Source organism: Leucoraja erinacea, chromosome 6, assembly GCF_028641065.1.
Source record: "Leucoraja erinacea ecotype New England chromosome 6, Leri_hhj_1, whole genome shotgun sequence".
NCBI classification, from domain to species: Eukaryota; Metazoa; Chordata; class Chondrichthyes; order Rajiformes; family Rajidae; genus Leucoraja; species Leucoraja erinaceus.
In genome coordinates, this window is record NC_073382.1 from 10,115,486 (window position 1) to 10,137,537 (window position 22,052).

Sequence of the window (22,052 nt, forward strand, 5' to 3'; positions counted from 1 at the left end):
AAGGTCATGTGTCCACGTTGTATCTCTAAAGTCTATTAACTCAAGCCCTTCAATCACAGCAGCATCCTTATGAATCCTTTCTGCACCCTCTCCAGCTTAATTACATCTTTCCTATTGCTCAGTGACCAGAACTGCACATAATATTCCAAGAGTGATCTCTCCAACATCTTCAGAAGTGATAGCAGAATTAGGCCATTCAACCCATCGTCTAGTAGTTCATCATTCAATCATGGCTGATCTAACTTTCTTTCCCTCTTAAACTATTCTCCTGCCTTCTTCCCATAGCCCAACGCCCATACTAATCAAGAACCTATCTCTGCCTTTAAAATATCCATTGCTTGGCCTCCACACCCTTCTGTGGCAATGAATTCCACAGATTCACCACCCTCCGACTAAAGAAATTCCTCCTCATCCCCCTTCCTAAAGGAATGTCCTTTAACCTGTTCACTGCCACGTTTTAGTTCACTATTGGCCATGACCCGAGTATAGGCGGGGGGGGGGGGGGGGGGGGGTGGCACTGAAAATGTTAATTATGAGGCTATGACCTCTGGTCCTAGATGCTCTCACTAGTGGATATATCCTCTCCACATCCACTCTATCCAGGCCTTTCACTGTTATGTATGTTTAAATGAAACATTCTTGTAACATGATGTTCCAGCTCTTGCACTCAATGCCAGGTCTGATGAAGTCAAGCATGCCTCAGACTTTCTTCATTGTCTTGTTGCCACTTTCAGCTAACTATGTACGTGTACCCTTGTCTCTCTGTTCTACGCATCTTAGGGCCTTGTCATTATCCTGTTCTGGTTTAACTTCCCAAAATACATAACTTTGTACTTGTCTGAATTAAAATTCCACCTGCCATTTCTTGGCCCACTTTACCAGTTGATTGAGATCCTGTTGGAACCTCAGACAACCTTCTTCACTGTCCACTCCATCACCATTCTTGATGTCATTCACAAACCTATCAACCAGGACATCTTTTCACATTCAAATCATTAATATACATGACAAAGAACAGGGACCCAGCACTGATCCCAGCAGTACACCACTGATCATTGGCCTCCAATGATAAAACCCAACCCTCCCCTACCACTTCTCAACGTGGAATAGTACAGTACGGGAACAGTTTCATTGGCCAATGATGCCTATGCCAAACATGCCAGTTTAAATTAGTCTCCTCTGCCTGCACATGAATCATATCCCTCTACTTGCCTTAAGGCTGCGTGCTCAGCCCCCTGCTGGACTCACTCTATACTCGTGAATGCGTAGCCGGTCATAGTGTGAACTCCATCATCAAGTTCACTGACGACACCACTGTTGTGGGACGTATCACTGATGGAGATGAGTCAGAGTATAGGTGAGATCGACTGTTTGACCAAATGGAGCCAGCACAATAACTTGGCTCTCATCATCAGCAAAACCAAGGAACTGATTGTGAACTTTGGAAGGGGTAGAATGGGGACCCTTAGTCCCGTTTATGGTGGAGAGGGTCAAGAGCTTCATATTCCTGGGCGTGCATATCTCTGAAGATCTCTCCTGGTCCGAGAACACTGATGCAATTATAAAGAAAGCACATCAGCGCCTCTACTTCCTGAGGTTATGGAGTCGGTATGACTCTCTTGTTCTACAGGTGCACAGTAGAACATGCTGACCGGTTGCATCGTGGTTTGGTTCGGCAACTTGAGCGCCCAGGAGCGGAAGACTGCAAAAAGTTGTAAACACCGCCCAGTCCATCATCGGCTCTGATCTCCCTACCATCCAGGGGATCTATCGCAGTCGCTGCCTCAAAAAGGCTGCCAACATCATTAGGGATCCACACCATCCTGGCCACTCACTCGTCTCCCTGCTGCCTTCAGGTAGAAGGTACAGGAGCCTGAAATCTGCAACATCGAGGTTCAGGAATAGCTACTTCCCCACAGCTATCAGGCTATTTAACTCGACTCCCTAACAAAACTAAACATTAATAGCCCATTGCACTTTATCTGCTTATTTATGTGTGTGTGTGTGTGAATAAATACAGAACAGATCAGTGTGACCATATACCATTGAATATATATATAACTATATTACTAAAAGTCTGTTCTTGACCGGTTTTGGCCATCTGTGCTGCGATTTCCGAGAGAAAACCGCCACCTACGGCCGTCATTTTTGGCCACCTTGCTCAGAACCCTCCTACGCCGTATGTGTGCCGAGGATTTCCCATCGATGAAAAATGACAGAGATTTAATGATTTTACAAAATTCCCCATTCTCTCTGCTGCCCCTGCTGGCGGCAGGGGGGAGGGACTATAAAACCAGGAAGTGGTGTGCCTCAATCAGTGTCTGCAAGCTGGAGGAAGGCAGAGGGTCACGTTTCTCTGAGCTGTGAATAACACTGAACACATGTCTACTCAAATGTAAGTGTCCATAGTGGTTCTAAAACGCTTGCAGAATGTGTCTATTGATTCTAAAATGTTTGCAAAAAAAAAGCGTCTCTTTTGGTTCTAAAATGCTTGCAGAATGTGTCTTTTTTGGTTCTAAAATGTTTTTTAGGTTCTCCCCCCCCATTCCTCCCCTAAACACACCCCTACCCTCCACCCTCCATGCTCCCCACCTCCCCTCTCTAGATGTGACTGCAAGTTGAGGGCTATGCGTCAGTAGATAGGGTGGTTATGGGGTAAAAGGAGCAAATTAATAATATTAATATATCAAGGGGGTAATTAGCGTGAGGGCGGGGGGGGGGGGGGAGAGATAGTTAGTGTGTGTGACTCTGCGTGCCGCCTCCCCCACCCAACCGCACGTTGGGGGAACAGACCCAATGGGTCTGCACTTGGTCTAATATATATATATATATATATATATATATTCAATGGTATATGGTCACACTGATCTGTTCTGTATTTATTTATGCCTAATATATTCTGTTGTGCTGAAGCAAAGCAAGAATTTCATTGTCCTATCTGGGACACATGACAATAAACTCTCTTGAATTTTGAAGACTGTTAAGGGTTTGGACACGCTAGAGGCAGGAATCATGTTCCCGATGTTGGACGAGCCCTTAACTAGGGGCCAAAGTTTAAGAATAAGGGGTAAGCCACTTAGAACGGAGACGAGAAAACACTTCTCCGAGTTGCGAGTCTGTGGAATTCTCCGCCTCAGAGGGCGATGGAGGCCGGTTCTCTGGATACTTTCGAGAGAGAGCTAGATAGGGCTCTTAAAGATAACAGAGTCAGGGGATATGGGGAGAAGGCAGGAATGGGGCACTGATTGGGGATGATCAGCCATGATCACATTGAATGGCAATGGTGGCTCAAAGGGCCGAATGGCCTACTCCTGCACCTATTGTCGATTGACCAATGACAGCAAGCATACCTATCATTTCTTTATCATTCTATGGCGCTAATCTTGAGTTATGGGCTTGGACCCCAGGCTCCGTTTATCAGTGCTGTTAAAGGTCTTGCCACCTCTCAAGCTGACCAATATCCCAATGTATACTTTGAGAGCCATTCTCACTCTCCACAACTCTACCAATTTTGGAGAAGGCTTTCAACTTACTGACCAACACATCGGCATCCAACTCATTTATATATCACAAACAAAAACTCCCAGCACAATAGTCCACTGATCACAAACCTCTTGCGAGAATAAAACCCTTCCACAACTGTTTTCTAGAAATAAACCAGCTCTGATGCCAAATAACTTAATCACTGTGGATCCCAAGTCTGGATCAGCCTACTGTGAAGGACTATATAAAATGCCTAAAGATCTATATAGGCATATCCACTGGCCTGTCTTCATCAATCACCCACATCATCTCCTCAAAAAACTCAATTGTGACCATTTATGCAAAGCTATGCCAACCGTCCCCAATTTGCCCAGTGTCTTCCAAATTTGAATAAAATCAATCCTAAAGAATCCTCTCCAATAGCATCCCTACTACTGTCATGAAGCTCACCGGCATAAAATTCCCTTCTTAAACATAAGAACACGAGTCACCAGTTGCCTGGAACTTCATTTATGGCTAGCGAAGATACAAAAAGATAATAGTTAAATCCCCTGTAGTCACCTCCTCGTGACCACGTGAGTTTTCTCCAGGTTTTTCCAAATTCCAGATGCAGATTAATTGGCTTCAATAAATTGCTCTTAATGTGTGGGATGCTAAAGTGGAATAACGGACAACTAGCGTGTGGTTGATCTATGGTCAGTGTGGACTCTGTGGGCCAAAGGGCCTGTTTCCATGCTGCATCTCTCAACTAATTAAGTGTAACCAGGAAATGGTGAAACCAAAGGCATTATTTATGGGTGGAGGTAGGGTATGTGGGCAAGGTCGTAAATGAAAATTTCTAGTTTGTCTTCACCAAGGAGGCCATGGACAATAGATACGAGAGAATCCAGGTGCTGAAATCTTGAGCAAACACAAACTGCTGGAGGAAATCAGGTCAGGCAGCATCTGAGGAGGGGAAATGGAAAAATCAATTTCACACTTGCCCTGAAATATCATCAGTCTATATCCTCCACAAATACTGCTGAGTTCCCCCAGCAATTTGTTTTTGCTCAAGATTCCAGCATTTGCAGTCTCCAGGGTTGGAACAAATAGGGCACCAGGAATGAACAAAGAGACAGAGTTCCTGTGTCTGAAAGTGCCAAAGGAGGTGCATAGGGTGAAGATGACATCAGGCTGCAGCTGCTAGAATCTGAAGGTCCATACCAACATCATATGCTCATTCCCTGCACAGAAACTGCCTGATCCACTGAGCTCCTTCTGCACTTCGTTATTTCGAATAGATTATTGGGCTGCCATATTACAAGTTTACAAAACCATTTAGATTACACTTAAAAAACATTCAGTCACCAAACTATAAAATGCTACTGCATGGAAAGAATGCAGACATACCAAGTTAAACTGAGAGGTGGAAAATATACTAACTTTGTATCGTGGAACAAAGGAGGCTGAGGGATGACTTGAAAGTAAATAACATTAACGCACTGATAGGTCAGTCAGAATCTTTTTTCCAATGATTGGGTCATCAAAACAAAAGGGCATAAGTTTAAGGCGCGAGATAGAAAATGTAGGTTTTAGGTTTTGGTCATTTTAGATAATGGCAGGTTTTTTTTTAAAATTGCAGACAGCAGTAAACGTCTGAAATATACTGCCAGAGGTGGTGAAATCAGATCAAATGACTACATTTGAGGCACAAAAGACAGATGCTTAAACAGCCAATGCAAATGCCCCAATACATGAAAATAGGACATGTAAAGACGGACTATAAGTTTGGTCTCAATACAAGTGGCAAATGGCCTCTTATCTGTACTGTACAATTATGTTTGGCGGATATTTTAAAAAGAAAATAGAGTTTTGATTAGTACAGGTGTAGAGGTTATGTGGAGAAGGCAGCAGAATGGGGTTAGGAGGGAGAGATAGATCAGCCATGAATGAATGGCGGCGTTGACTCGATGGACCGAATGGTCTACTCTACTCCTATCACATGACCTTATAACTGACTACAAAGGTGGATATATTTAGAAATAGTGGAAATGACAAGCATTTAAACATCCAAATGACACTACAAAAAAATTGAAACAATACCCAATACTGTTCATAAACACGTTTCAAGTCAATATTTTTCCAAACTTTATTCCATAAAATATACTACTTCTTAAAGCTTGCCTCATGGGAGGTCAGATTAATCCACTCTTGAATGCATTCAAGGCTTTTACAGAAAGATCTTTTTTGCTCTTCTGCTTACCAGCTTCCCTCAAGCCCTCCCAAAATATTTAATGTCCAAGACAAGTTTCTAATCCCAGTGACAATTTCAGCAGCGAGCGCACCAGATATCCAGAAGCTACTTATTTCAAAACTCCAGCGACAGTATTTATTTGACAGTTCAAAGATCAACCCTCTTTTTCACACAACTTTTGAATCTACCTTCAAATTATACAGTATCCAGAGTTTTTTTAAATGAGGAAATCACATAGATCAGTCCTGATGTAATAATCAGAACCTGGGGTGAAGCAGTTCTTTGTGCCAAGCGTGTTGAGTTTAATGAAACAAACAACACGGTTTTTTTAATCCATTTTATTGCATAATTACAGAAAATTCTCAGTTGATTTCACACCTGTAAAAAGATAAAAAGCAAAAATTAGAAGCACCTAGACCTATAAATAGCATGCACATATTTTATTTTTTAGACCTTCTCAGACAAATGCCTCTAAGTCATCATATTAAAGACTCACTGTGCTCAGAGACCTCAACACAGAAGCATAAAACATGCTAATTGCATCAAGAACCCCAAGACAGATCAAGTCCAAGCAGACTCGTCATCAAGCATCATCACCGAAGGCATCTCGACCTTTAATTCAGTTATACAAATATAAAATTACAAGGAAACATTCCCACCAGGTAGAAGCTAATATAGTCTAAATGAAGCATCAAGATTGCTTCTGTAGATGTTTTCAAAAACAAAATGAAAAATATTGTTCTTGACTTACAGCCAACATTCATCAAAAGCAAACATTGCTTGTCTACTGAGACATAAGCACTTACAAATTCTCTATGCAAAATGCCCAGATTTTTTGCTCCTGTCACTAGTTGCTCCAATGTTATTGCACTGCTTTTTTTGCTTTACAACAATGAGAACTGCAATTGAGGCTTTGACAAGTAGGTCACACCAGGTAAGGAAATGGAATTGTGCCACCAAACAGCAGTAACATTAGTTTTCACCACCATTACCAGCGTAAATTCATAACTTCCAAGAGGAAATCGCTCACCCAGGATCTATTATTCTGGTACCACAAATAAAGATTGCTGTGCAACAGTCAAACTTTCAAATGGAAGCAAAAAGGGTTACTCATGACAGACAAATCAAAATTATTTAAAATGAAGCTCTACTCCACCTAAGCCAAAGAAAATTGTTGCAGAATCTCAAGAGAAAACTCACTCTTTTTTCTGTGATTTTTAAAAATCCTTAACCTCTCACTAAGTTTCTCCTATCTCTGAGCTTCATAACCAGAGTACAATGCAGGGAAGTAATATCTTACCAATTATGCAGTAGGAACTGGCCCAGTCTGCTGGATCACAGGTTGCTCTGGTTTGCTTCCCTTCTGTTCTGAAATGGGCGTTGTTGGCAAGATTTCATCCTTGGGCTCAACAATGCTGACGTGATCAGGGAGAGGTTTCTTGGGTCCAATTTTCCCACTTGGGTCCCAAGGCAGCATTATTTTAACTTTAATGCCCAACACACCTTTGAATGAATGAATAGATCAACGTAAGACAACATAGACATGGTGTACTACTAAAATACTAAATACATTTTAAACTTTATTAAAGAACCCATCTACAGAAAAAAAATCATCTGTCATCTCCAGGACCACCAAGAGTCAAAAAAAGGACAACCACATAACAAAATACCAGACAGGACTGATAAGCTTGCATCTTCAGTAAATGTTCTGAACTCCTTTACCAAACCTGCTGGTGACCAAAGGACAACATGAAAGATTAGTCTCTCACCTTGTCTCAGCAGTACATGTCGCACAGCTGTATCAACATAATAGTTGACAGGATCACCACTGTGGATCATTAGACCATCGACAAACTTCATGGACTTGGCTCTCTGGCCTCGAAGTTTTCCAGAAACAACTACCTCGCAGCCCTTGGCTCCACTTTCCATAATGAAACGGAGAACACCATAGCAGGCTCTGGAAAAACAAAAGAAACACGTGTTGCCAAAATACTCAAATCTGTATGGCAACTACTAATACATGCAATGCAGGATTACCCAGGTGGTCTATAAATAACAAGAACACCTTTCAAATGAATTCATTTGACAACCTACCTGATGAACACGTTTAAGGAACTACAATTTTGGTAAGGCACACAAGCAGAGGGCAAACCTGGGGGTAGACCAGTTTCCAAATTATTGCACAAGGATGAGGACTAACAATACCACAAATGCCAAGGACATTTGTTCTCTTATTCACAACCCGAGCAAAATACAAACTATTCTTAATGCGTGACTTGGGCTGACAAGTGACATTGACTAAATTTGATTTTGAAACAAAATCCAACCTAATAACCCACATTCTTGTACTTTAGGTACTGTGTGACACAGAATCATTATAGTCCCTCAGAATAGTTCCACGTCTAAAAGTGTAACAATATGACCAAGTGAAGCAAAGGCAGTTTTATTCGGAATATTCAGAGCTAAACACTGAACTGAAGACCAACTTGTAAGGGAAAGAATAGTGAGAGCTAATAACTAGTAAATAGGGATGTGGATTGTGCAAATGTGGTGACAGGGAATTGCAAAGCATAAAAGTAGAAACATGAAATGCAACAGACACCCAAGTTTCAGAAACTTCACTGATTATGTTATAGCACGCACCAAATTATTGCAACAGAAAATTTGATCTACTGTCAACGAAGATAGGCGTAATCATTTTATTCTGTATACCTATTTAAGTCTTTCTCCAAGCTCCATTCTGTAATCTAAACCTCGTTTTAATCACGTTTCTGTGTAATCCTACAATCTGAGAAAATAAAAAATGCAAAGTAGCACCCGGTAGATCTGCTTTGACCGTTCCCCACGTGGGCGCCAGTTTCAATGAATCGCCCATTACTTCGAAAACCAACGCTGTGTGGTCTTTCCATTTTGCTCCAACAATCTGCGTAGTCAGCAGGATACTCCACTGAAAACGCAACCAACTATGACGCAACTAGGCTCCTGGGCAAGTGTGCTTGAGATACCATCCGGATAGATTAGGAAATAACCCCAGCCGACTGTGACCGCAATTTGTGCTAAAAAGAGACCTCAGTGTGTGAGGCATTTGGTGTCGGAGAACGGAGGATTGGTGTGTCTAGGTAACTGGTGGACAGGGTCCGACTGGTCTTGGGTTGCAATTGATTTTTCCGAATCGATCGAGTAACAACTTTGTTTTGAGGCATAGGCTCATGGAACCGAAATTTGTATAGCAGACACTTGTATAGTATGGCCATGGGGGAAAAAAGGAAGCCGGTGAAGTAGTGTGGGAATTGAAAGGATCCCTTATACAGATGGTAGCACAACACAACTGTAAGTTGACACAAAAAATAGTAAAAGGGTTACAATCCAGACGGAACAATCCCTGAGCAAATTGTTTGGTGGAACAGACACGGGCAGATATGAAAAGGCTGTAGTAATAGCGTTATTGCACAATCAACATAGAATGGCGACTGGTCGCTAAACAATTTTTTAGGACGATTGAGTAACAACTTTGTTTTGAGGCATAGGCTCATAGAACCGAAATTTGTATAGCAGACACTTGTATAGTATGGCCATGGGGGGGAAAAGGGAAGCCGGTGAAGTAGTGTGGGAATTGAAAGGATCCCTTATACAGATGGTAGCACAACACAACTGTAAGTTGACACAAAAAATAGTAAAAGGGTTACAATCCAGACGGAACAATCCCTGAGCAAATTGTTTGGTTTCAAGGACCCCCCCAAATGGTCAAGACAAATGGTAGGTAGCACAAACGCAAGCGTGCCCCCAGAACATATAGATCAGAATGATTTTGGCTGACGCAGTTGATGAGTATGGGATTTGATGTCAAAGCTGATCTGCTGGTGCACACCAGTTTTAATAAATCGGCTGTTAATTCAAACACCAACTCCGCATGGTGATTCCACTTTGCTCTGACATCAACACTTGGGTGTGGTTGGATTAATATGTGGACAAAAGATGGCACCTCCAACAATTCCAGTCCTGCTATGTGCCAGTTTATATCTTTGACTCGTTGCGAGATTGAACCAATTTGCTACTATCCAATCTTGTAGTATTTGCATCCAATAACCTCAATTGTTTACAGATGCATTCAAAGCCCTCAGAAATCCCATTCAATTACAGATGCAAGTCTACTTGAAACAAAACCTAAAAACCGTCTTACCTTCGTACAGCAAGGCCTCCCAACAACTTGTAGCGCAGGGATTCTGCTTGTGCAATGGCACAAAGCCCTCGAGTGGCAACCTTTTCAGCGTAGAGCTAGGAAGAAAAATCACATTATTTCAGGATACACCAATGCCCCACTCATTCTTTTTCACCACAGTGCAACGCAGCATATCCAATATTTCTCTTGGTGTGGAACCAATCTTCAAATTTAATGGGGGACTGTTCACCCTACGATGACAACACTTTAGAAGCAAGGTCACCCAAACCTCAAGATGCAACCTGCAGACAATGCAAACTGAATCCCAAGATGTCACCGGCTTGTTCACACACATACAGGGATAACCATTGCACTCCAGTACATCACTCAGAACTCAAACAATAAAACATGAAGGAAAACACATGAAATTAATCACCACCTATAATGCACCAGCACAGCCCTTGCTCAATTGAGGAAAAGGACATTTGCATTTCAAAACGTCAGACCTGGCACAATACTCATAATCTACCAGACAGCAGTGATTCCTGACATTCTACATGCTTCCAAGTCCTTGCTGGCACAAGACACTAGCAAAACACAAATAATTTGTTTGCAAAAATTCTCCAAATTCACAAATACTCAAGTTCATGTATTGAATGAAAATAGGGCACCCACCTAAGCAGCAAAAGGCATGCACCACCTTGTAGACTACCCATTGTGCATCACCATCAATCACCTCCTGGCAATGTGCAGAAGAGAATCGTTCCCTGACCCCATCAACTAGAAGACCAAGTAGAAACTAGTCACCGTGACAAAGTTGAGCTTTAACTTAGCATATCCAAGTACTGCTTAAACATAGCAAATAAACAAACAACTGGAGGAATTCAGCAGGTAAGACAGCATCTGTGGTGGGAAATGGATAGTTGATGTTTTGAGTTGAGATTCTTCATTTAGACTGCCTAGATGTTCAGAGTCCCCTAGCCCAGTCTAGGTAAAGGGCCTCGACACGAAACATCAACTGTCCATTTCCCTCCACAGATGTCGTCACCCGTTGCATTGTTCCTACAATTGGTCTTTTTCCTATCAATTCAAGCATCTGCAGCTTACTGTTTAAATGTGGCATGGATTTTCATCCTTTTCATGAAAAATCCCCAGAACTCTATCGGTTGCTCTGCTATAAGATGCTAATGGATGCATTTCTAAGAAACTAAGCTTTATAGAAAATCACATTATTATGTCAATTGCGTACACAGGGTGTTTCAGACATGCAGGATGTTACAAGCTACAAGCAAATAGACGGCTACTCAAGTTATGGTAACTAGCATTGTATAGTTTTAGTATTACCTCCCCGCTCTGTTATTCTAGGCCAACTGATAAAGAAAGGCACACCATAAATCTTTTAACTTTGTTTAATTGACAGCCATGAATGCTGAAAGGACTTGTGGATATGCTAAGATCCCCATGTTCTCCTCCCTCCCCACTGCACACATCTTGGTATCTGCCCATTTCCTGTATGCCCTCCTACCAAAGTACATCAAATGTCACCAAACACAACAAAATTAAAAGACTCCTTTTCAACGTTTGTATGGAAACCTTCTCAGACAAATGCCTCTAAGTCTTCAAAGGAAACATTGTTCAGGACCCTGAAGGCAGCAGCACAGAACGTGCCAACTGCATCAGGAATCCTGAATCAAATCATACTCCCATCAGACTCGTCATCAAACATCACTGAAGGCAAAAAGTGAGAAAACGCTGTTCCAAGCAACTCAGCCAGAACACTCCACGTTGCAATAAAAATAAAGGCACATCAAGTTTCCTCTGGGTTTCTATGTTCCAACTCACCTCAACACTTCCTTCTGGGAAACCAAATCTCTTCTGAACAACAGCAGTCAGCTCACGAATTCGGCGCCCTTTCTCACCCAGCACATTCTGAGTCCTGAGAAATTTTTTAAGAAGTTAACGATATATTAAACAATTTATTCAAGCACAATTTGTACTTTCTGAAGCCCAGTAGGCACAGGAGTTCTCAAAGAGCTCCAGGCTGCACTTTTTACAATCTTATTCGAACTTGAAAGTACCCAAGAGGATGAAGGAGACACGCTGGCCATCACAAACTAGGGCATAGAATACAAATGTTAGGATGGGCATATCCAAAACATGATCCAAATGCACTTGGAAAAGCAAGAATTTATCCGGGATATCATGGCTTTGCATGCGGCATGATCTTCAATGTACAAAATCGTGTTGGCTATCTCTAATCAGCCCTTACCCAATAAAATGCAGGTATATCTTGTCCCTCCAAATACTCTAGTAACTTTCTGACCACAGATGTTAGCCGAGGGATGTCCTTCTAGAGGTATATGAAATAGTGAGGGGCATGGACAAGGTGAATAGCCAGAGAAATAAGGAACTGCAGAAGCTAGTTTACAAAAAAAGACAGTGTGCTGGAGCAACTCACCAGATCATTCAGTATCTCTGGAGAATATGGATAGGTGATGTTTACGGTCACCTATCCAGAGAGTTAGATTTAGCTCATAGGTCTAAAGGAATCAAGAGATATGGGGAAAAAAGCAGGAACGGGGTACTGATTTTAGATGATCAATCATATTGAATGGCGGTGCTGGCTCAAAGGGCCAAATAGCCTACTCCTGCACCTATTTTTCCATGTCCTGTCACCTATCTATGTTCTCCAGATATGCTGCCTGACTCAGTTACTCCTGCACTTTGTGCCTTGAAATAGTGACAGGGAGTCAAAATCTAGAGGGCATCAATTTGAGATCAGAGGCGAAATATTTAAACTGACTCAGAGGGCCACTGCTTTTTCCACACAGATGATAGTGGCATGTATATGGAAGAGGTGGTGAAGGCACTCTGGGCAGAAGCATGAATAAGAAAGGTTTGGAGGGATATGGGTTAGGCACAGCAAGTAGGACTATCTTGGATAGGCAACTTGGTCGTTATTGGGCAAAAGGTTAGACTGAAGGATGATAAATCGCCTGCGCCTGATGGTCTGCATCCCAGGGTCCACAGGGAGGTGGCTCTAGAAATAGTGGACACATTGGTGATCATTTTCCAATGTTCAATAGATTCAGGATCAGTTCCTGTGGATTGGAGGATAGCTAACGTTATCCCACTTTTCAAGAAACGAGCGAGAGAAAACGGGGAATTACAGACCAGTTAGCCTGACTTTGGTGGTGGGAAAGATGCTGGTCAATTATTAAAGAGGTAATAATGGGGCATTTGGATAGCAGTAAAAGGATTAGTCCAAGTCAACATGGATTTATGAAAGGGAAATCATGCTTGACTAATCTTCTGGATTTTTTTGAGGATGTGACAAGTAAAATGGATGAAGGGATGCCAGTGGATGTAGTGTACCTAGACTTTCAGAAAGCCTTTGATAAGGCCCCGCACGGGGGACTGGTAACTAAAATTAGAGCACATGGCATTGGGGGTAGGGTGTTGACATGGATAGAAAATTGGTTGGCAAACCGGAAGCAAAGAGTAGTAGAGAACGGGTCCTTTTCAGAATGGCAGGCAGTGGACCAGTGGAGTGCCGCAAGGATTGGTGTTGGGGGTGCAACTGTTTACCATATGTATTAATGATTTGGAAGAGGGAATTAGGAGCAACACTAGCAAGTTTGCGGATGACACAAAGCTGGGTGGCAGTGTGAACTGTGAAGAGGATGTTAGGAGGTTGCAGGGTGACCTGGACAGGTTGAGTGAGTGGGCAGATGCAGTATAATATAGTTAAACATGAGGTTATCCACTTTGGCGGCAAAAACAATGGGGCAGAATATTATCTCAATGGGGTTAGGTTAGGTATGGGGGAGGTACATCGAGACCTGGGCGTCTTTGTACACCGGTCACTGAAAGTTGGCGTGCAGGTACAGCAGGCAGTGAAGAAAGCTAATGGAATGTTGGCCTTCGTAACAAGAGGATTTCAGTATAGGAGTAAAGAGGTTGTTTTGCAGTTGTACGGGGGGGGGGGGGGGGGGGGGGGGGGGGGGGGGGGGGGGGGGGGGGGTTGCACGTAAGGTCACTGGGTCATAGGGCTTGACGCAGAGCCGCTCAATCCATCTGGAGGACACCCGTAACTTCCGGTATATGTTTTTAATGCAAGAAACGCGTACTTTCCTACCTGTTAAAAATCGCCAAAATGTTGAATTTTTGCGCTGAAAAAAATTGTGGAAGTTGGGGTAAGTGTGAGAGATGTACCCAATTTTAGAATTCCAAAAGTGAAGCGAAATGAAGGTAACGAGAAGCGAGAGCTGAAGGGACAACAGCAGCTAAAGTGCTTGGTAAACATTAGCTGTGCAGATATCGGAATTGAAAATATCGGAATTATCGCGTTTGCTCACTGCATTTCATCAACAGTAAGGCATTATTCGTGTTTTTTCTTGATTCCTTTGGTATCAGAAGTGACAAATCTGGCTGTAAATTTTTCTTCAGATATGTTTTCATTTTGTATGTAAAAACCCACTTGGGAACCATGGGCGATTTAAAAAAATTTACATCCAGATTTATCACTTCTGAAACTTTTTAGAAGCCAAAGGAATCAAGAAAAAACACAAATAATGCCTTAGTTGATGAAATGCAGTGAGCAAACAGCCAATGTTCGCCAAGCACTGTGGCTGTTGTTGTTCCTTCAGCTCTCACTTCTATCTACCGTCATTTCTCCTCACTTTTGGAATTCTGAAGTAGGCTAAATGTCTCACACGCTTATCCCGATTTCCATAATTATTTACAGCGCAAAAATTGACAATTTCGGTGGGTTTTAACGGGCCCGCTACACTGGAAACAATGATAAGCGCCTACCTGCAGTTCATCGCGTGTACTCCACTTGGAGTAGTGTAGCAACAGTACGGGTCATGGGTCGTGACCCGACTGCCGTGAAACCTCTATAGGGCTCTGGTGAGACCACATCTGGAGTATTGTGTGCAGTTTTGGTCTCCTAATTTGTGGAAAGGCATCATTGTGATTGAGGCAGTGCAGCGTTGGTTCACGAGATTGATCCCTGGGATGGCGGGACTGTCATATGAAGAAAGATTGAAAAGACTAGGCTTGTAGTCACAGGAGGTTAAACAAGGATGAGGGGGAATCTTATAGAATCTTAGAGACATATAAAATTATAAAAAGACTGAACAAGCTAGATGCAGGGGCCAGTCTTAGAATAAAGGGTAGAACATTTAAGACTTTTTCACCCAGAGAGTTGCGAATTTATGGAATTCCCTGCCACAGAGGGCAGTGGAGGCCAAGTCACTGGATGGATTTAAGAGTTAAATAGAGCTCTAGGGGCTAGTGGAGTCAAGGGATATGGGGAGAAGGCAGGCACGATAGGGGACGATCAGCCATGATCACAATGAATGGTGGCGCTGGCTCGAAGAGCCAAATGGTCTCCTCCTGCACCTATCTTCTATGTTTCTACGACTACAGTTGGGTCACACTAGCCGTGCAGGTATTTATAACAATTTCGATTAAGTGTGTTTTGGTGCAAGTTTAGGACTATAGATGGTGCATCTTGGTTGGCATGAGCTAGTGTCTGACCCATATCCCTCCAAACCTTGTCTATACATGCTCTGTCCCAAATGGCTCTACCATCTCTTGCATATAAACACCACCATCTGTGTAGAAAGAGTGGTGGCCCTTTTAAATCTTTCGCCTCTCAGACTGATTCCTGGGATGGCAGGACTTTCATATGAAGACTGGATAGACTTGGCTTGTACACGCTAGAATTTAGAAGATTGAGGGGAGATCTTATAGAAACTTACAACATTTTTAAGGGGTTGGACAGGTTAGATGCAGGAAGATTATTCCCGATGTTGGGGAAGTCCAGAACTAAGGGTCACAGTTTAAGGATAATAGGGAAGTCTTTTAGGACCGTGATAAGAAAATCATTTTTTACACAGGGAGTGGTGAATCTCTGCCATAGAAGGTAGTTGAGGCCAGTTGATTGGCTATATTTAAGAGGGAGTTAGATGTGGCCCTTGTGGCTAAAGGCATCAGGGGGTATGGAGAGAAGGCAGGGATGGGATACTGAGTTGGATGATCAGCCATGATCATATTGAATGGCGGTACTGGCTCGAAGGGCCGAATGGCCTACTCCTGCACCTATTTTCTATGTTTCATCTCAAATGTCGAAGCAAGTGTCGAAGGGACTATTTCCCTGTTGTATGACGCCCTTGTAACTAAAGCAGGAAGTCGGATGGGTCCGGGCCAGTTGCGGGAAACTATATTCTGCCCCATTCCCACCCGTGGCTGCAGCGGCCGGGCCGGGCCCCAGGCCGCCCTTTACCTGGTCGCTAGGATGATGATCTCGGTCCTTGTCGGGGTGACTCGTACCTCCACGCCGCTGTACCCGTCCTCGGCCAATTCGCGGGTCAGAAACTCGTTGAGCTCGGCCTTGAAGATCCCGTCCGCCACGAACTAGAAAGAAATGCGGCAGTCGGCAGGCGCCATGTTAGAGTCAGTGAGGGACAATCCCACTCCATCCTCCAACATCGCGCATTGACGACGCTCACTTTGGCCGCCAATGTGAGCGGGTACCCTCCTGTAATCATCCCAACCCCCGATGGCGGGCCCGTTAGTCACTGTCCCCCCGCAAACCGCCCATTCACTCGCCTCACCTTTCGCTTCTTCGATATCTGAGCCGCCATTTTCCTTCGAGGGCTTGCGGCGAAAGGAAGGCCCGCCTCGGCGGAAGTAATTTAAGGAAGCTGGCACTTCCGCTGTCAGGTCCTTGTCCAATGGGACGGGGAGAACGAATCACGTGGCACGAGGGCGCGGCCGCTTGGCATTCTGGGGTTTGTAGTTGTCTCGCCTGCAGTGGACGAGGAAAGGGCGGGCGCGCTCGCTTTGCGCCACCTCCACTCATGGCCTCAAGATTTCTCAGCTCGGACGGTAATTTATTGTAGACAGCAAAATTCCCCCCCCCCCCCTGACTACAATGAAAGTAAGCGAATTATCTGCTTCAATTGCCCTTCTGAGAACTTCTCTCATGATGGAGGTTGACTTGATTCCACTCTGGATCTGTTGGTTCTGAGGGTCCGATGAGACCAATGTGAATGGGGGTCTTGCTCTAGTATCTTTGGTGGGAGCTGCAGACTCTTCCATGGACAGAAAGTACTTGATGAGAGGGAGCACATCTTTCGCTGCTCATGCAGCGCTTTCTTTGTATTCCTGAAAAAGTTACTTATCTTAACTACTAAACCAGGTTCGCTTCTTAATAAACAGACACCACCACACAAACGGTTTGGTAGACCAGTTCAAAACTTTACTTAACATCGGCCGATGGAAGGGAGGGAGAACTACAGTCAAGTGACCAACCCAGACACTTGACTGTGCTCAGTCACCTTCTCTGAACAACAGAATTACATTGCTTTAAATAGGTTTTTTGTCCCCTTATCACATTCCACAGACATTAGTCATGGTCAGAAGTACTGGAAAAGGTTTCCACAGAATGCATCACATCAAACCTTTTTTTTACATGGTACAAGATATACTAAAAACATTGTCCATTTGTTTTATCTCCAAATAGACCACCCTTGCTCTGGTCACTGCTTCCTCTGTCATTTGGTCCCTCATAAACATAGGTCACTTGTTTACAAAGATGCAACTGTTTATTTCTCTCTTCCTTTATTGCCTGCTCCCCCATAAACATTGGTAATTTGGTTTATGGCATCTTACTTTCAAAGATATCTCCCTAGCTCCTTCACTTGGGAGACAATGTTATCTCACACACCCCGCAACCTGAGGAAAGCCTAATTTGACACTAAATATAAGCTGTAAGCTAGCCCAGAAACCAATTTAATATCTTCTTATATTTTTAACTAAAACTCAGCTTCATCATTCCAACTGGCTCCTTCTCCATCCTGATTCTCCAAATCTCCCCAAAAGCACTATCTCCATTGAGTGTAGTCGTACTTTATTGTCACATGTACCCAGATACAGTGAAAAACTCTTACTTTGCATACAATCCAGTAAAATCATACTGTACATAAGCACAATACAAGAGAGCAATGAACAAATCTCCAGACTTAGGAGTGGTGTGTGGAAAAGTAAGTTTTCTATCATGCTATTGAGATGTATATTTTGGCAAATAATAAAATGTCTTGACAGCTTAAACACCCACTCCCTTTCAAAGATATAGTCAATTTGCTGAGGTTGATTATGTCCAATTAACAGCTAACAATTATGCCATTTCTTGGCTTGCATCTGAGTAAAATGTAATTCAAAACCTACGTATGGTCTGCGATTTTTTAATGATAACTTTAGCTTCAGAATCGTTTTCTTTTTGCATGTAAGAACCCACTTGAGAACCATGGGCGATTTTTAAATTTTACAGCCAGATTTATCACTTCTGAAACTTTTTAGATACCAAAGGAATCAAGAAAAAACACAAAAAATGCTTTACTGTTGATGAAATGCAGTGAGCAAACGTGATAATTCCCAATATTTTCAATCTTGATATCTGCACGGCCAATGTTCGCCAACCACTTTAGCTGTTGTTGTCCCTTCAGCTGTCGCTTATCTCTACCATAATTTCTCCTCACTTTTGGAATTCTGAAGTAGGATAAATGTCTATCACAGTTACCCCGATTTCCACAATTATTTACAGCGCAAAAATTGACCATTTCGGCGGTTTTTAACAGGTAAAAACGCGTACTTTCTTACCTGATAAAAAAAAGGCAAAATGATCAATTTTTGTGCTGTAAATAATTGTGAAGGGTGACTGAGCGCTCTGTACCAAATGCTCTCGTATTTTTGCTCGGAACCCGAGCAAGGTACAAACAAGAGGACATGACTTCAGAATTAAGGGACAGACGTTTAGGGGTAACATGAGGGGGAACTTCTTTACTCAGAGAGTGGTAGCGGTGTGGAATGAGCTTCCAGTGGAAGTGGTGGAGGCAGGTTCGTTGGTATCATTTAAAAATAAATTGGATAGGCATATGAATGAGAAGGGAATGGAGGGTTATGGTATGAGTGCAGGCAGGTGGGACTAAGGGAAAAAAAGTTGTTCGGCACGAACTTGTAGGGCCGAGATGGCCTGTTTCCGTGCTGTAATTGTTATATGGTTATAAGGTGTAAGCGGCCAATGGAGCACATCCCTCGGGACAGCAGCCCAGGGTCAGCGCTGTCTGGCCACAGCCCGCCCCCCCCGCGGGGACAGACGGCCCAGGGTCTACGAGTTTGGAACCAGAGTGTGGAGTCCAGATGCTGGGACAGAAGAGCCGGCTGTGCTGGCATCCATAATAAATGCTTACCTGACATTCACCTCGTGTACTTCGGTTGGCGTTGCGTGGCAACAGTATGGGTCACAGGTCACGACCTCGACTGCCGTGCAACCTCCCTGTTGTCCAAAGATCTTATAGCAGGATCTTTGGAGAGTACCATGGTTCAATGGGAATGTTGCACCTTTTCAGAGGCTTCAGGCACAGTCTTGAACTTATTTCTCTCTGCCCAGTAATCTCTCCTCAAAATAGAGCTGAGAACAATGTTTGGGGAGTCTAATATGCAAACAATAGCTTGCTTAATGTAGCCGCAGAGATTAACTAGCCTCAATGATGAAGATGTAAACTATTGATATATATCTGTGGTGGCACTGCGTCTGCAACTTGCCTGCAGTCTGTCTGTCTTCCTTCTTTGTCTTATCGTTAATGTTAGATGTATGTTTGTCTATTTTTAGATGTGTATTACGTGGGGGGGGGGACTTAATTTATATCTCTTCAATGCAGATGCGATTTTTTTCCGTGTCGTATCTCCGTTCGCGCTGCGGCCTAACATCGAGGAGCTGGGCGGCCTCCAGCTGGGATCGACCTTGAGGGCTCCGGTCACAGAGCCTGTGGACTCGCGGAGCTGGCTGGCTTTCGGAGGCTGTGGTGGCGCTGCGATTGCGGCTGCGACTCTACTTTCGGAGGTTTCGGAAGCTTCGGCCATGGGCCCTGTGGTCTGTAACATCAAGAGCTCGCAGGTCCCTGGTTGACGACCGAGTTTTCGGGAGCTCCAGCCACAGCAGCTTAGTCCGCCCCGAATCGCAAGCCTTGAATCGGCCCGTTCGCAGGACCTTTCATCTCCCGGCTCGGCTGCGGGATCTTCCATCGCCCGGTCGGGGCTTCAATTTCGGGAGCCTCGATCGCCTTGACGCAGCAGTTTGACTGCCTGACCATGGGAGAAGAAGCAAGGACGTGATAAGCCTTTTTTTTTTTTACCTTCCATCACAGTGACGAGGTGCCTGGAGGAAAGTGAGAGTCACTGTGATGGATGTTTATGTTAAAATTATGTAATTGTGTGTTTTTTCTTTTTATTATGACGTCTGGTGACGACATTTCGTTCAATTTTTTTTGAATGATAAATAAATTCAATTTAATATGACACTGATGGTGCTTTCCGTATCTTTCAGTGGTTTGATAGATTTGCAGATATATTTGCAGACATTGGTGATATATTTTTCCAGTGATTGGTGGCACCGGCTGTAGGTACGCCAGGCCTCAGAAGCACCTATAAGTGCAGAGAACACTGCTGCATGGCATTTAATGCCAGGTCTTGACCTTCACTTAACCCTATCCTCAATTGACCAAAGGCTGTGGAGACAGCAGTGAATTTCATCATTGATGACTTTGACTACCCTGCAGTGTTATTATGTAATCAGTAACTATACACTTGCTCGTATTATGTACATAAACATCATACTTAGAATCCAAGGATGAGTGTATTGCAGAAGTTGCTTTCTTCTTGGTCAGGCAGACACTGGAGATTATCTCAAATATTGTACAACACTGCTTGACACGAGCTAATTTAATGTATTCCAAAGACGTACAGGTATGTAGGTAAATTGGCTTGGTAAATGTAAAGATTGTCCCGAGTGTGTGTAGGATAGTGTTAATATGTGGGGGTCACTGGTCGGTGCAGACCCGGTAGGACGAAGGGCCCGTTTCTGCGCTGTATCTCTAAACTAAACTACTTCTACTAAGATCCAGATTCTGGGAAGGTGCTTGAATTTTTGGCCCACCCACATAAATCAGAAGGGGGTCCATTTTTTTTGTTATTTAATGAGTGAATCAATATCAGCAAATTCAGAGGATATTAAATACTGTTTATGAAAGAGGAAATCAGCTAGGCCATCGTCTGAGCTTCACCTGAGTCTCTTTTTGGAACTGCATTTGGTTGGATGTGTCAGACGAGGACACAACTGATTGTTCCTGCTGACTTGCTTCATCGGAATCAACATTAGGGTTCATATAATAATATCAAATTAATAACTGTTGGAAGAGGTGGAGCTGAAGGGCTGCCAGTGGAATTCTATCATAACAATGCATTTTATTTTAGATACCACCCTGCTTTTCCAGAGGTCCCTGTTTAGATATAATGAACCATTTATCTCTCTAAGTAGCAGTCATCAATCTCCGGAAATGGGCATCTTGAAAGAATGTGCACAGCAGCTTATAAAACAATACGGCATTCCACGATGGACTAGAGAAATAGTTCTATTTTCATCATTGATTCCAGAACCAGAACCAGCTAATATTGTTTATTTATGGCATTATTTGTTAACTACAAAGCCTTGTTAAACATAAAAATCACACTGCTAATTAATTTTGTACATTTTTAGTGCTTCTGAATAAGAAAATAGGCACCCTCTATAGCATATTAATTAACAGGTATAAATGCAACACATTTTCACTTCTTTGGTTCTGCTGTGCTAAATTATATAGGACATATTAGTCCGTTTCAGTTATTTTTGATCCGGCACATTGATGTTTTTTCATCACTTACTGTATTAAGCTATTAAAATATCATAAACAAAGCCCATATACCTAGTGCTGTATAGAAGACCAATTGGGCATCATTTTCTATAGGACTGTTCATTCAACAGGTTAATGATGCCGCAAATCATTCTTCATAATTCTCTTTTTGGTAGTCTGTAACAAAATACAAATGATTCATCTAACAAACACCTTATTTATATTAAACCTCTATAGCAAAGCTCGGACATGAATCCTTTTTTAACATTTTTAGTCAGTCAAAAAGTTTTGTTTTGGAGGTCTTTTAGTCTTTTTATGTGTGGGATGGGGGGAGGGAGGTGAAGGGGGAAACTGTTTTTCTCAGTCACTACCTGGTCGAGGATGCGTCTTTCCTCCGAGACACATCTTCACCACCTCCTCGCGGCCTACCATCTGGATT

General features: G+C 43.1%; 1 protein-coding gene and 2 non-coding genes across 3 annotated transcripts; all 3 read right to left on the reverse strand.

The window, feature by feature from the left end:
* Window positions 1–5,597: 5,597 nt before the first annotated feature.
* Window positions 5,598–16,648, reverse strand: rps3 (ribosomal protein S3). The gene is made up of 7 exons (XM_055636591.1): window positions 16,499–16,648; window positions 16,168–16,298; window positions 11,718–11,811; window positions 9,897–9,991; window positions 7,486–7,673; window positions 7,017–7,219; window positions 5,598–6,094 (listed from the first exon to the last, which is right to left on the reverse strand). Exons 1-6 carry the CDS (start codon window positions 16,526–16,528, stop codon window positions 7,020–7,022), a joined length of 738 nt encoding a protein of 245 aa, XP_055492566.1. The 5' UTR covers window positions 16,529–16,648; the 3' UTR covers window positions 5,598–6,094; window positions 7,017–7,019.
* LOC129698495 (small nucleolar RNA SNORD15) lies at window positions 6,169–6,318 on the reverse strand. The gene has a single exon (XR_008723681.1). It is a non-coding gene; the product is annotated as a small nucleolar RNA SNORD15 (small nucleolar RNA).
* On the reverse strand, window positions 11,468–11,609 carry LOC129698494 (small nucleolar RNA SNORD15). Its single transcript, XR_008723680.1, has one exon. It is a non-coding gene; the product is annotated as a small nucleolar RNA SNORD15 (small nucleolar RNA).
* Window positions 16,649–22,052: the final 5,404 nt, after the last annotated feature.

What these genes read in the sequence shown, in the direction of transcription:
- rps3 (XM_055636591.1), bottom strand. Translation starts at nt 16,528, where the DNA reads ATGGCGGCTCAGATATCGAAGAAGCGAAAG. An exon ending in ATCATCATCCTAGCGACCAG is followed by an intron (nt 11,812 to 16,167) that starts GTAAAGGGCGGC and finishes AAAATTTCTCAG; the next exon opens with GACTCAGAATGTGCTGGGTG. An exon ending in ACATGTACTGCTGAGACAAG is followed by an intron (nt 7,220 to 7,485) that starts GTGAGAGACTAA and finishes ATTCATTCAAAG; the next exon opens with GTGTGTTGGGCATTAAAGTT.